General features: G+C 49.5%; 1 protein-coding gene across 1 annotated transcript in view; it reads right to left on the bottom strand.

Annotated features, from left to right (window-relative positions):
- Nucleotides 1–2,270: 2,270 nt before the first annotated feature.
- Nucleotides 2,271–13,913, bottom strand: part of LOC147092939 (uncharacterized) — a 54,727-nt gene continuing 43,084 nt past the window's right edge. Inside the window, 2 exon segments of the mRNA XM_085976263.1 lie at nt 2,271–6,648; nt 10,581–11,096. Of these exon segments, the coding sequence (XP_085832389.1) occupies nt 6,503–6,648; nt 10,581–11,096 (662 nt within the window). The 3' untranslated portion in view covers nt 2,271–6,502.

Here is a 13,913-nt window from a genome sequence, read left to right on the forward strand (position 1 = left end):
TCCAGCTTCTCCAACCTGTCCTTGTAGCTAAGATCCCCCATCCGTGGAACCATTCTGGTAAATCTCTGCACCCTCTCAAGGGCCTTCACATCCTTCTTAAAGTGTGGTGATCAGAACTGGATGCAATACTCCAGTTGTGGCCTAACCAGCGCTTTATAAAGGTTCAGCATAACATCTCTACTTTTGTACTCAATACCTCTATTTATGAAGCCCAAGATCCCATAAGCTTTGTTAACCACTCTCTCAATATGTCCTGCCACCTTCAGGGACCTATGCACATTAACTCCCAGGTCACTCTGTCCCTGCACTCTTTAAAACTGTGCCATTAAGTGTATATTGCCTCTCCCTGTTCCTTCTGCTAGTATAAAGAAAGCAACAGGACAATATGAGCAAGAAAAATTCAACAGTACAGCAGTTAAAAATAAAGATTATGATTTTAATTTTAACTATCCCAAGGTCAAGACAGCATCCCTCTCATACTTGCACCAGTCAGATTAGACAAACTGATATGTAGCTGCAATTTTAGACCCCAATATGGAAACTTTTCCAGCTATACTTCAATACTCTGGAGCTGCCCCCACCCTAGGACTGTGGAACAGACCCATTTACATTGTAATAAATTAATAATTGTAATAATTAAAAATAAATCCAATAGGGAATTCAGGAGAAACTTCTTTACCCAGAGAGTGGCGAGAATGTGGAACTCGCTACCACAGGGAGTGGTTGAGGCGAATAGTATAGATGCATTCAAGAGGAAACTCGATAAACACATGAGGGAGAAAGGAATAGAAGGATATGCTGATAGGGTTAAAGAAAAGACTTGCATTTATGTAGCGCCTTTCACGACCTCAGGACGTTCCAAAGCGTTTTACAGCCAATGAAGTACTTTTTGAAGTGTAGTCACTGTTGTAATGTAGGAAACGCGGCAGCCAATCTGCACACAGCCACCTCCCACAAACAGCATTGTGATAATGACCAGATCATCTGTTTTTAGTGATGTTGAGTGAGGGATAAATATTGGCCTCAGGACACAACTCCCCTGCCCTTCTTCAAAATAGTGGCCATGGGATCTTTTACGTCCACCTGAGAAAGCAGACGGGGCCTCGGTTTAACATCTCATCCAAAAGACGGCACCTCTGACAGTGTGGCGCTCCCTCAGTACTGCCCCTCCGACAGTGCGGCGCTCCCTCAGTACTGCCCCTCCGACAGTGCAGCGCTCCCTCAGTACTGCCCCACCGACAGTGCGGCGCTCCCTCAGTACTGCCCCTCCAACAGTGCGGCGCTCCCTCAGTACTGCCCCTCCGACAGTGCGGCGCTCCCTCAGTACTGCACGGGGAGTGTCAGCCCGGCTTTATGTGCTCGAGTCTCTGGAGCAGGGCTTGAACCCACAACCTTCTGACTGAGAGGCGAGAATGCTACCCACTGAGCCACGGCTGTCACTGTAAGCTAGCTGTCAAAAAGAAAGAGCCACCAAATGGCCATATGAGTGCAACTAGCCTTCACTGGGCACCTCACCACCTCCCTCCAGGTAAAACTGAGGGCTGTTCGTCGGGGGGGGGGCGGAAATTGCAGTAGGGAAAGAGTTAAACTGACATCGCTGGCAGTACTCTGCAGTACTGGTGTAATAAAGACCATCTTTTTCTAAGTTGCTGAATTGGCAGTGGAGATAACATAGCTGGACATGGAACCATAAGAGGCCTAAGAGGATGTAAGTTCTGTTCTGGCAGGAAAGTAAAACAATGAAAGAGGCCTAGAGAGGCAGGAAAGGAGGACAATGAACCAGAAGTACAATGTTGACGAGACCCCATTTGGCATAAACAAAGGTCATAGGTGCAACAACAGCTTGAGGGATAACGGCCGATAATAAAGGCGGTACTTTAATGTAACGCGGCATAGGCAACCAATCAGTCAAGATGCATGTGGGCCAGGATCCAATCGGGTGGCAGGAATGAATTGTGCATGAGATGGCCATGTGTGTTGTAATGTATAAGAGTGTAGTGTTTGCTGTGGCAATTTGGAAAAGTCTGGCTAAGACAGAGCAGACTGTCTCCCCACCGGTGCAATAAAGACAACTTGACGATCGATCTAAAAACCGTGTGTGCCGAGTGTTGGTTTAAAATACTCCACAACAGAAATCATCAGAATCGACGGATATATCCTGCAGGAACGACGAGGCCACTGAAAGGCTACCCATTCCATCAAAGCAGAAACCCTCCATTGTATATTTATTGTGGTTTCAACAGGAAAAACATCACACTCGATTTCACACCTTGCACTGTACCACCATGTGATTTTATTTCTTTCAACATCAGAAATTTTATCGCCCACTGGAGGGTCAACAGTCCACGAATGAAAACACAAGGTGATAATTTAAATACAGGAAATAATCTGAGCAGCGGACAGCAAAGAGGACTATTCAAGGATTCCGTCCGACGTATCTCATACAGAATCACTCCCGCGTGAGGAGACCTTGATACCGAGGATCAGATTCAAGCACTGTGAACAACTGGACACGAGTCGGGTTTGTATACACACAGCTGGTCAAAAATCTCAAAAACACAAGGTTCGCATTCGGAACTCTTGCACCTAGGCACTTAGTACAAAAACTGCAGTTGCGACTCGTCAGGTCTCCTGCTGAGCATCCCTGGTGTTGGTCCATATAGACCAGCAATGGCAAAACAGGAAGGCTTCGGTACCTCCACAATGTGGCACAAATGCTGGATCACTTCTGCTGTGAAGGAAGGTATAAGGGACAGAGACTGTGCTTAAGGCTCTACCAAGAACTTGGAAGGGCCACGGAACAAACAGGACATCAAAACCATCGCAGAAATCCAGCCACTCCTTCGCGCACGAGACTGCCAGAACTAACAGCGCAGAGGGTGAAATTGGGGATCTTTTAACCTTTTTAAAAAAAACACTGGCTGAACTCAAGGGTCACTTCAACAGAGGAGAGAGTGAAACTTTATAGTGTGAGAAATACTGGTATCCCAATTCACGGGTGTTCCTGTGCAGTCCAATGATTAACTGTTGGGGGGATAACAATCAGAGTTGCTGGTTGGAGTATCCCACGACTAATAGTTTCAGCACAGGGCCAAGTATAAGTGAGCTCGAGTCTTATCCAGCTGCTAAATGGATATCATGCTGGGAAGTGAGGAGGAGTGCCTCCCAAAGGACTAGACCATCTCCAGGAATATCCATTCCCTGCACCCCGGATGTGGAACTGAGATGGATGGTCTCATTATAATATAATCACCCTTTGATTAAGATAGGGGTTAGATAAAGAGGGGGGTTGGGAAGCAATGTTTCCCATAGGTTTTTGTTTTGGGGTGCGCGGCCCCTTTAACAGGCAGCGTGGCCTGTTCACATTTCCGCGCGCATGCCCGGTTTTTCCCTACTGTAAAGCCGGCAAGCGGCCTGCGCGGGAACTCAAGACAGCTGCCCACACAGCTCATCATGAACGTTGGTGGGAAGCAATATTTCCCTGTAAGCTAGCTGCGTAGCAACCTGTGCAGGCCGCTCAGAAGCTGTCCCGTTGAAGATAAATGTGGGCGCGCGGCCGAAATTTCAAGGCGCTGTGCATTTTAAACAAACGGGCTGCGGAACCCACGGTAATATTTAAAGGGAGCAGTGGTGGGAAGCGGCTCATGTGGAGCATAAACGCCGGCCTCGACACATGGGCTGAATGGCCTGTTTCTGTGCTGTAAATTCTACATCAAGATCTTGGCTATGGTAGAATTCCCTGAACACAGGAAAAAGTGAAATTCTATCGTGTTAAAAATGTGGATATCCCCAGTCATTCACATGTGGAATAATAATTACAATCTACTTTAACACATAACCAGCAGTGGACATCTCACAAATGAATGAAGACTTGTATCTTCAAGCTATAAACCTCTTTCAACTTTAAAAAAAAATCATTCCAGTTCATCTGAAGGGAACTTTTTTTAAATATATAAAGTATGCTGTCAGTTTCAAGTCTGCCTCACAACCTGACGTGGAGAACAGAGTTTCCTGTTGCCTGTGATTCTTCGAATCACCGTCAAAAACCATCAGCCATTTCACAGGGAGCTGTTTAGTGTAAGCGAACACGAGGGATTGCCATCCCAAACCGTTGGTGACAGTGTCAGTGATGTTCTGTCATTGTAAACAAGATTTCTTTCGAAAAGCACGCCGCTGAGTTTGAGACATCTCTTTAAGTTGATTCCCCGTCTTTCAGTGGACAATCTATTTCTTGCGGTTATGGTAAGCCTGTTGGTTGTTGAGCTCAGACAGGAATTGCTCGATGGAGGCTGCTGAAGGTTCTGCAGACTCTGCCAGTCTGGATACGAATGTCTGTCGCAATTCTGGCAATTGGCAGGAACAAGGGGGACATAACACAGCGCTGACCTGGAATCACTCAACACCGGGTCAGCTATGACAGTGGACACAAGACAAGACAGTGAATAACCTCTCCTTACACTGTTACTGATAATAAATTGGAACACGAATCAAAAAAAAACAAAAGCGGGATTTTCATTCTCAAGTATGAAGTGTATGGCATTTGCAACCACGATTCGTTTGTGCATTTTATGGCTGTAACATAACATCTGCTGTCTTGTTCTGTGCAGAACTAAAGTGACAAGAGCAACATGTCCTTTAGTGCATTGTCAGCATAGAGCAATGAACTAAAATGAAAGCAATTAATGTGAGAACAAAATGGCCCTGGAATACAATACTCCATCCGTACTAATATTTTGAAAATGACTGCATTCAAGTCTGGATACAATGCTCATGAAAACCAGGAATATAAAAAGTGCCCCCCAAAATCCCAATTAAAAATGTAATCAATAAATAAAACCGTTAAACAAGAACCTAACACCTACTGTACAAACAAGATACACAATGCAAAAAATTGGAAACCCAACATATGAATGAAGCTTCATTAAGTCTCATCTCCTTGGAGAAAGTGGATATTCAATATTCCTTTTTGTGGCTATATCTCACGGTGAAAAGTAATCCTTATTATTCACACGATCAATAGAACGGAACTGGTTTCAAACATTTGTAACCAAGGTGAACTGACAAGACTCGCTAACATCGCTGTGTACTAGTTAAATGGCCAATAATCTTCAAAGTTACAGTCAAAGCTGTACAAAAACAGGTGGGAGGAAAATTCAAGGCAACAAACAACACTGTCTCCTTTTCAAAGAAGCCCTATGCTTGGTTTCTTCTGCCCTGCCAGTATAAGTCTCCCCATCACCTTCCCTAGCAGAGGGGGGGGGGGGGGGGAAAAGAGAGACCTGCAGCCGGGTCTTTGCTAACGCCACTCTGTCAGACGATGAACGGGCATCCTGGGGATTAACCTCCCTTTCCAAAATAACAACAGAAAATGCTGGAAAAACTCAGCGGGCCAGGGCAATATCCGTGGAGAGAGAAACAGAGTCAACGCTTCGGGTCGAAACCCTTCGTCAGAACTGAGAGAAAAGGCAGGAAATGAAACAAAAGGCAGTTTGGGGACTGGGAAATGGGGGAGGGGATGAAAGAAGAGACATTAAGAGATATTCAAGGTGAGACGAGATGGTAATAGGACAGGTAAAGAGACAGACTGGCTCTAGATGAAGTGTGAAATGCGCTGGCAGAGTGAGAGACAGCTGCCATGTGGGAGAGAGAGGAAAAGGAAAAGGCACAAACCAAAAGTGTGGATAAAAAATATAATCGGGGCCGAGGTTATGATCTGAAGTTGTTGAACTCAATATCGAGTCCGGAAGGCTGTAACGTGCCTTACCGGAAGATGAGGTGCTGTTCCTCGAGTTTACGGTGAGCTTCCGTGGAACAATGCAAGAGGCCGCAGACGGTGAGGTCAGAGTGGGAATGGAACGGTGAATTGAAATGACGGGCGACCGGAAGCTCGGGGTCACCCTTACGGACTGAACGGAGGTGTTCCGCAAAGCGGTCACCCAATCTGTGTTTAGTCTCCCCGATGTAGAGGAGACATTCCCTCCCTTTCCAACCGCGACCGACGCCATCCTCATCTTGACGCCTCACACAACAGCACGAGGATTGAAACGAGCGCGGCGCAGAACTGTACATTAACCCCCACCGCCCCCCTCTTGTAACAAGGGGCACCGGCACTTCAAAGCATCGTGCTGCACCCACAGATCCCTCTTTAAAAAAAAACAACACAATAACGACTCGAATAAATTAAATTAAGATTGCGCAAAGGAACCGACGCATCAACAACACCGCCACCATGAAGGCAGGCAGCGTCAACGACTGGGCAACTTCAATTCTGATCCAGCTCCCTTCGACAGAGAGAGCGACTCGTGAACTTGTCCTGTTCAATCCCCCTCATTAGTCATCTGCACTCGCGGTTTATATATTATATATATACACACACACATATATAAAATTTATTATCCCAGCACAGAACTGCAAACAGATTCCCATTTGACGAGGGGTACTGCGAAGCATGCGTCATCGGGATTCGCTCTGCCGCTGCCGGATCCGGCGCGTGGCTCGATACCTACTGCATGCTGCCACCACCGAGTGCCTTGCAGAAGCTAAGCAGAGACGGCCCTTCTCCCGGCTGCTGGGGACAGAGTGCGGAATGGAGAGTCGCTCGGCGCAGGATGTGTGGGCAGGAAGGTCCAGTCGGAATGTCCGCAAAGCCTGGAGGACAGAAAAACTGCAGCATCAGAACTCCGTGGGCAATGTACAGGTGGGAGTGGGAATCTAAACTAGTTTTAAAAAAACACTGCAGTCAAAAGGCATTAAAAAAAATAGGTACTAGGAAAAGTCACAGGCTTGGGGGTCAAGTTTCCGCTTGTTCTGTCAGCGCAACCCGGGCGGAATCGACCGAAACAGCACAAAAGATCGGGAAATTTTAAACGCGAGTTACGCCCAAAACCACTTCCACTCGAGTTTGCTGCGATCTTTTTAAGCTGGTGCATGATTCACGCGCTGTTTCTCTGCAGCTCCATAGCTGCCGCGCGCTCGCTTAAAAGGGATCATTGGGGGCGGGGGGGAACGCTCCATTGTGTGCAGAGTAAAACGTCTGCTCTGACTCGCAAGAAGAAACAAAGGAAGCTTTCACGTACTGTTTCTCTCACTTGGTTCAGCCCCACGATTTGTTTTTTTTCCCGAAGTATAGGCTGTAGGTTTCTGCTAATAAACCCTTAGATCACTTAGTGCAGAGGTGTCCGATTTTTTGGAGCAGCCAAACTAGAAAGAGGGCCGTGTCTAATTAAATTGCTTTTGGGTCCGGCAGAACCAGGAGTAAAAACCATGTCCAACATAATCATAGAATGATACAGCACAGGAGCAGCCCATTTGGCCCATTATGCCTGTGCCGGCGAGCTCTCCAAATAGTCCCACTCCCCCCTGCTCTCTCCCCGTAGCCCTGCAAATTTTTTTTCCTTTTCAAGTACAGTATTTATCCAATTCCCCTTTTGAAAGTTACTATTGAATCTGCTCCCACTGCCCTTTCAGGCAGCGCAGTCCAGATCACAACAACTCGCTGCGTTAAAACAAAATGTTCCCTCATGTCGCTTCCGGTTCTTTTGCCAATCACCTTAAACCCTTCTGCCACTGGAAGCAGTTTCTCCTTATTTACTCGAACAAAACCCTATTCCAATAAAGATTTCCATATTTACTGGCAAACACTGAACCATTTCAAACTGCACAGGGTTTGAGAGTAATTAAAAAATCTGGACACCCGTAAAGTAAATGTCAGACCTCCACATATTAAAATGTTCTGGCTGGTGCTTCCCCTCGCCTTGGCCTGGTTTGCACCACTCAATGCCAGTGCCTCTGCCACCTCCACAACCACCTGCGCTCTCTCTTTCTTCTGCTGGTTTCTGCGTTACGAACTTCCCTGGACCCACGAGAGTCGCTAAAGGCAGCGCCCGAGATCGGTCCGCTCTCTTGGCCTAAGAGGGAGCACCTCTTGTCTAATCCGCCGGGCCCATTCAAAGTTCAAAATGCTTGAACCAACAGCGAGGAAACTTTTGCACGCAAGTGCGCAAATACAAACTGACCAGCCCTGGGCTCCGAGGCCATGTAATGGCAGCAAGGCGGGCTGGTGTCGACTGGTGGGTCACATCTTGGGACATAGAAGATAGGAGCAGGAGTAGGCCATTCGGCCCCTCGAGCCCGCTCCGCCATTCAATGAGATCATGGCTGATCATCCAAATTTAGTACCCGGTCCCTCCTTTCTCCCCATATCCCTTTAGCCTTAAGAAATATATCTAACTCCTTCTTGAATATATTTAATGAATTGGCCTCTACTGTCTTGTGTGGTAGAGAATTCCACAGGTTCACCACTCTCTGGGTGAAGAAATTCCTCCTCATTTCTGTCCTAAATGGCTTACCCCTTATCCTTAGACTGTGACCCCTGGTTCTGGACTCCCCTGCCATCGGGAACATCCTTCCTGCATCGAGTCTGTCTAGTCCTGTTAGAATTTTATAAGTTTCAATGAGATCCCCTCTCATTCTTCTAAACTCCAGTGAGTATAAGCCCAATCGACCCAATCTCTCCTCATACGTCATTCCTGCCATCCCTGGTGAATCTTCGCTGCACTCCTTCCATGGCAAGAACGTCCTTCCTCAGATAAGACATAAGACGACCAAAACTGCACACAATACTCAAGGTGTGGTCTCACCAAGGCCCTGTACAACTGCAGCAAGACATCTGTGCTCCTGTACTCGAATCCTCTCGCTACAAAGGCCAACATACCATTTGCCTTCTTAACTGTGGAGTAGGTGATGAAAGGCCCCAAGTCCCATTAGCTGCGGAAACCTTGATCTTCCACCATAGGAGGGAGGCACGGATTTAAGGTGATTGGCAGAACAACCAGGGGCAACAGGTGGAAAAAACTTTTTAACACAGCGAGTGGTTAGGATTTTGAATGCGCTGCCTGATCGGGCGGTGGACGCAGATTCAATAGTAGCCTTCAAAAGGGAATTGGATAAATACTGGAAGGAGAAAAAATTGCAGGGATATTGGGAAAGAGCGGGGGGGGGGGGGGGGGGGGGGGTGGTGAGGGGAGTGGGACTGACTGGATTGTTCTTCGAAAGAGCCAGCAGAGACTCGATGGGTCGAATGGCCTCTTTCTGTGCAGTACTATTCTGTGATTCTATTCTATGATCGGAGGGGTTCACAGAATCACAGAAACCCCACAGTGCAGATAGAGGCCATTTCGGCCCATCGAGCCTGCACCGACACATATTCCCACCCTATCCCTGTAACCCCACGTATTTAATCCCCCTGACACTAAGGGTCAATTTATCATAGCCAATCAACCTAACCCGCACATCTTTGGACTGTGGGAGGAAACCGGAGCACCCGGAGGAAACCCACGCAAACACGGGGAGAATGTGCAAACTCCACACAGACAGTCGCCCGAGGCCGGATTCGAACCCGGGTCCCTTGCGCTGTGAGGCAACAGTGCTAACCACTATGCCACCGGGTTGTTTGGATTATTCCAGAGAAATGGCTTAGCTGTAATATGGAAGAAATAACCAGTGTCTCGCCAGATCTGCAACGTGATCCCATCATATAGCAAGTGACCCCCATTGCTCTGCATTGTTTTTGCGCCCCTATCGCCTGCGCTTATTGTCTGTTTCTGCTCCTGATTTTCTCCTAATCCTCTGATTTACTTTTCCAGAAATCTCCCCTAAAGAGGTTACAAAGGACTGGGTGTGTGGGTCATAGAAACATCGCACTGGTGCAATCAGGGCTGCTCTTTGAAGAGTTGGGTTTGGGCATTTGTTGGGTTGTGTAGCGGAGCTTTACTCTGTATCTAACCCGTGCTGTCCCTGCCCTGGGAGTGTTTGATGGGACAGTGTAGAGGGAGCTTTACTCTGTATCTAACCCGTGCTGTACCTGCCCTGGGAGTGTTTGATGGGACAGTGTAGAGGGAGCTTTACTCTGTATCTAACTCGTGCTGTACCTGCCCTGGGAGTGTTTGATAGGACAGTGTAGAGGGAGCTTTACTCTGTATCTAACCCGTGCTGTACCTGCCCTGGGAGTGTTTGATGGGACAGTGTAGAGGGAGCTTTACTCTGTATCTAACCCGTGCTGTACCTGCCCTGGGAGTGTTTGATGGGACAGTGTAGAGGGAGCTTTACTCTGTATCTAACCAGTGCTGTACCTGCCCTGGGAGTGTTTGACGGGACAGTGTAGAGGAAGCTTTACTCTGTATCTAACCCGTGCTGTACCTGCCCTGGGAGTGTTTGAAGGGACAGTGTAGAGGGAGCTTTATTCTGTATCTAACCCGTGCTGTACCTGCCCTGGGAGTGTTTGATGGGACAGTGTAGAGGGAGCTTTACTCTGTATCTAACCCGTGCTGTCCCTGCCCTGGGAGTGTTTGATGGGACAGTGTAGAGGGAGCTTTACTCTGTATCTAACCCGTGCTGTACCTGCCCTGGGAGTGTTTGATGGGACAGTGTAGAGGGAGCTTTACTCTGTATCTAACCCGTGCTGTACCTGCCCTGGGAGTGTTTGATGGGGACCATGGACACGGGTCCTCAGAATGAGATAACTGCATATTTATCTGAACAGGTTGCTGCCGAAGAGTGAAGAAATGTGCCCAGCGACCCACCCTTCTGCACCACGTCAGGTAGTCCATATGGCTCATATTCCGTTTCATCAAAGGCCACAGACAGGCGATCCCTGAACAACCGATTCCTCTGTATTCTCGTGGCGAGTTCCGCGGGGCTGATTTTCATCGCGAGCTCTGCGGGATTTAACCTCGCCGAGAATTCCGCAGGGTCCGTCTGCCGCTCCGACCTCTGGCTGCTCTGAATCCGGCCCCGTTCACCCGCCCCGGCAGACTCTTCAGCCGTCTGCCACCCGGTGACTGGCTTCCTGTCTTCGGTCCAGGCCCGTGGCTCCCGACCAGCCGCCGTCCCTTGGTCACTCTTCACAGGTTCGGCCTTGCGGTCGGTAAGTGGCTCGGCGGTTGCGGGCCCGGTCTTGTTGGCCGCCTCGAGCTCCTGGTGCTTGTTCAGTAAATCGGAATAGATGCGGAGATTCCGATCAGCCTCTTCGCTCTTCTCTTGCAGGGCTTGTTTCAAAGCCTCCAGGTCAGCGCCCAGCTTGCTTGCTGTGATGTGCGCTGTAGATTAAAGAAACATTGAGGACATTACGTTAAAAAGGTGCTTCTGACTGAGTTAAATCAGGTATTTTCTTGGGGATAAATTCTCACGAGAACCCGCTGGGCGGGTTTAACAAGGTCAATCAAGGGAAAATAGCGTGGGTTACATAGAAACATAGAAGATAGGAGCAGGAGTAGGCCATTCGAGCCTGCTCCGCCATTCAATGAGATCATGGCTGATCATCCAAATTCAGTACCCTGTCCCTGCTTTCTCCCCATATCCCTTGATCCCTTTAGCTTTAAGAAATATATCCAACTCCTTCTTGAATATATTTAATGAACTGGCCTCCACCACCCTCTGTGGCAGAGAATTCCACAGGTTCACCACTCTCTGGGTGAAGAAATTCCTCCTCATTTCAGTCCTAAATGTCCTACCCCTTATCCTTAGACTGTGACCCCTGGTTCTGGACTCCCCCGCCATCGGGAACATCCTTCCTGCATCTAGTCTGTCCAGGCCTGACAGAATTTTATAGGTTTCGATGAGATCCCCTCTCAATCTTCTAAACTCCAGTGAGTATAAGCCCAATCGACACAATCTCTCCTCATACGTCATTCCTGCCATCCCAGGTATCAGTCTGGTGAATCTTCGCTGCACTCCTTCCATGGCAAGAACATCCTTCCTCAGATAAGGCGACCAAAACTGCACACAATACTCAAGGTGCGGTCTCACCAAGGCCCTGTACAACTGTAGCAAGACATCCTTGTTCCTGTACTCGAACCCTCTTGCTACGAAGGCCAACATACCATTTGCCTTCTTAACCGCCGGCCAGAAGTTTCCACCCCCAGCCCCTCTTCCAGGATTGAGCACTAGGCTGACACTTCAGCGCAGTATTGAGGGAGTGCTTCATTGTCAGAGGTGCCTTCAGATGCTAAGCCGAGGCTCTGTGTCTGTTCGGGTGGACGTAAAAGGTTCCTTTGCACTCTTCAGACAAGAGCAGGTAGCACTCCCAGTGGCTGGCCAACTTTTCTCCTTCGGCCAACATCACCAGAGGACAGGGATGTTGTTTGGGAGGGATCTTGCTGTGCGCAAATTGGCTGCGGCGCTTGCCTACACTACAACAGTCACTGCACTTCAGGAAGTAATTGACTGGCTGGGACCTCGGGCTGGATTTTGCCAATGGGGAGCTTTTGGAGGCGGAACTCCCATTTGTCGGGTTTCAGTCCCGCCTCCATCAACTTCTGCGACTGCTTTTTACATGTGTAACTTCTGGAGGCTTACCCTCCCGGGAAAACCTGCAAGAAAAACATAAGTTCGATGCGCACGCGCTGCCTCTCCGGCGCACACATGCGACTTCTGAACCCCTTCTTTCAGGGGAATGGAATTGCCGGTTTCCCGCGTTTGCGCAGTGCATGCACGAAGCCGGCACTTCCATTGGGCTTACGGGTGCGTACCCCGTGCGTACTCACCCGTGGAGACCCGAATTTCTGTGCCATTATATATCAAAAAGAGCAGTGGTCCTAATACTGACCCCTGGGAGACTTCACTGCACACTTCCCTCCAGTCTGAAAAAACAACCGTTCACCACTACTCTCTGCTTTCTGTCCCTTAGCCAATTGTATATCCACGCTGCCACTGTCCCATAAGAGCATAAGAACATAAGAAATAGGAGCAGGAGTAGGCCATTCGGCCCCTCGAGCCTGCTCCGCCATACCCGGGAGTGAGTTACAGGCTGGAATCTAATCGAGGGGTTCGGGGAGTTTACATATAGAATAACAGATACCCGGGAGGGAGTGAGTTACAGCCTGGAATCTAATCGAGAGGTTCAGGGGGTTTATATATAGAATAACAGATACCCGGGAGTGAGTTACAGGCTGGAATCTAATCGAGGGGTTCGGGGGGGGGGGGGGGTTTATATATAGAATAACATATACCCGGGAGTGAGTTACAGGCTGGAATCTAATCGAGGGGTTCGGGTTTGAGGGGTTTATATATAGAACTAGCTGGGGGTGCTTTTTTGAGGGCATGTTGTTGTTGGAAGAGAGAGACAGAGTGACTGGGAAGAGAGTGAGCGACTGGGGGGAAGAGAGCGAGCGACTGGGGGGAAGAGAGAGAGCGACTGGGGGGAAGAGAGAGAGCGACTGGGGGGAAGGGGGAGGAAGAGGAAGGGGAAGGGGTGGGGGGGGGGGCTCGGGAGGAGGGGGGCGGGGCTCCAGGGCAGTACTGAGGGAGCGCCGCACTGTCGGAGGGGCAGTACTGAGGGAGCGCCGCACTGTCGGAGGGGCAGTACTGAGGGAGGGCCGCACTGTCGGAGGGTCGGTACTGAGGGAGCGCCGCACTGTCGGAGGGGCGGTACTGAGGGAGCGCCGCACTGTCGGAGGGGCGGTACTGAGGGAGCGCCGCACTGTCGGAGGGGCGGTACTGAGGGAGCGCAGCACTGTCGGGAGGGGCGGTACTGAGGGAGCGCCGCACTGTCGGAGGGGCGGTACTGAGGGAGCGCCGCACTGTCGGAGGGGCGGTACTGAGGGAGCGCCGCACTGTCGGAGGGGCGGTACTGAGGGAGCGCCGCACTGTCGGAGGGGCGGTACTGAGGGAGCGCTGCACTGTCGGAGGGGCGGTACTGAGGGAGCGCCGCACTGTCGGAGGGGCAGTACTGAGGGAGTGCCGCACTGTCGGAGGCGCTGTCTTTCGGATGAGACTTTAAACCAAGGCCCCGTCTGCTCTCTCAGGTGGATGTAAAAGATCCCAAGGTACTATTTTGAAGAAGAGCAGGGGAGTTCTCCCCGGTGTCCTGGGGCCAATATTTATCCCTCAACCAACATCACTAAAACAGATGATCT

Source organism: Somniosus microcephalus, unplaced genomic scaffold, assembly GCF_052327205.1.
Source record: "Somniosus microcephalus isolate GS21.2 unplaced genomic scaffold, FLI_Smic_1.0 unresolved_chr2, whole genome shotgun sequence".
Taxonomy (NCBI): Eukaryota; Metazoa; Chordata; class Chondrichthyes; order Squaliformes; family Somniosidae; genus Somniosus; species Somniosus microcephalus.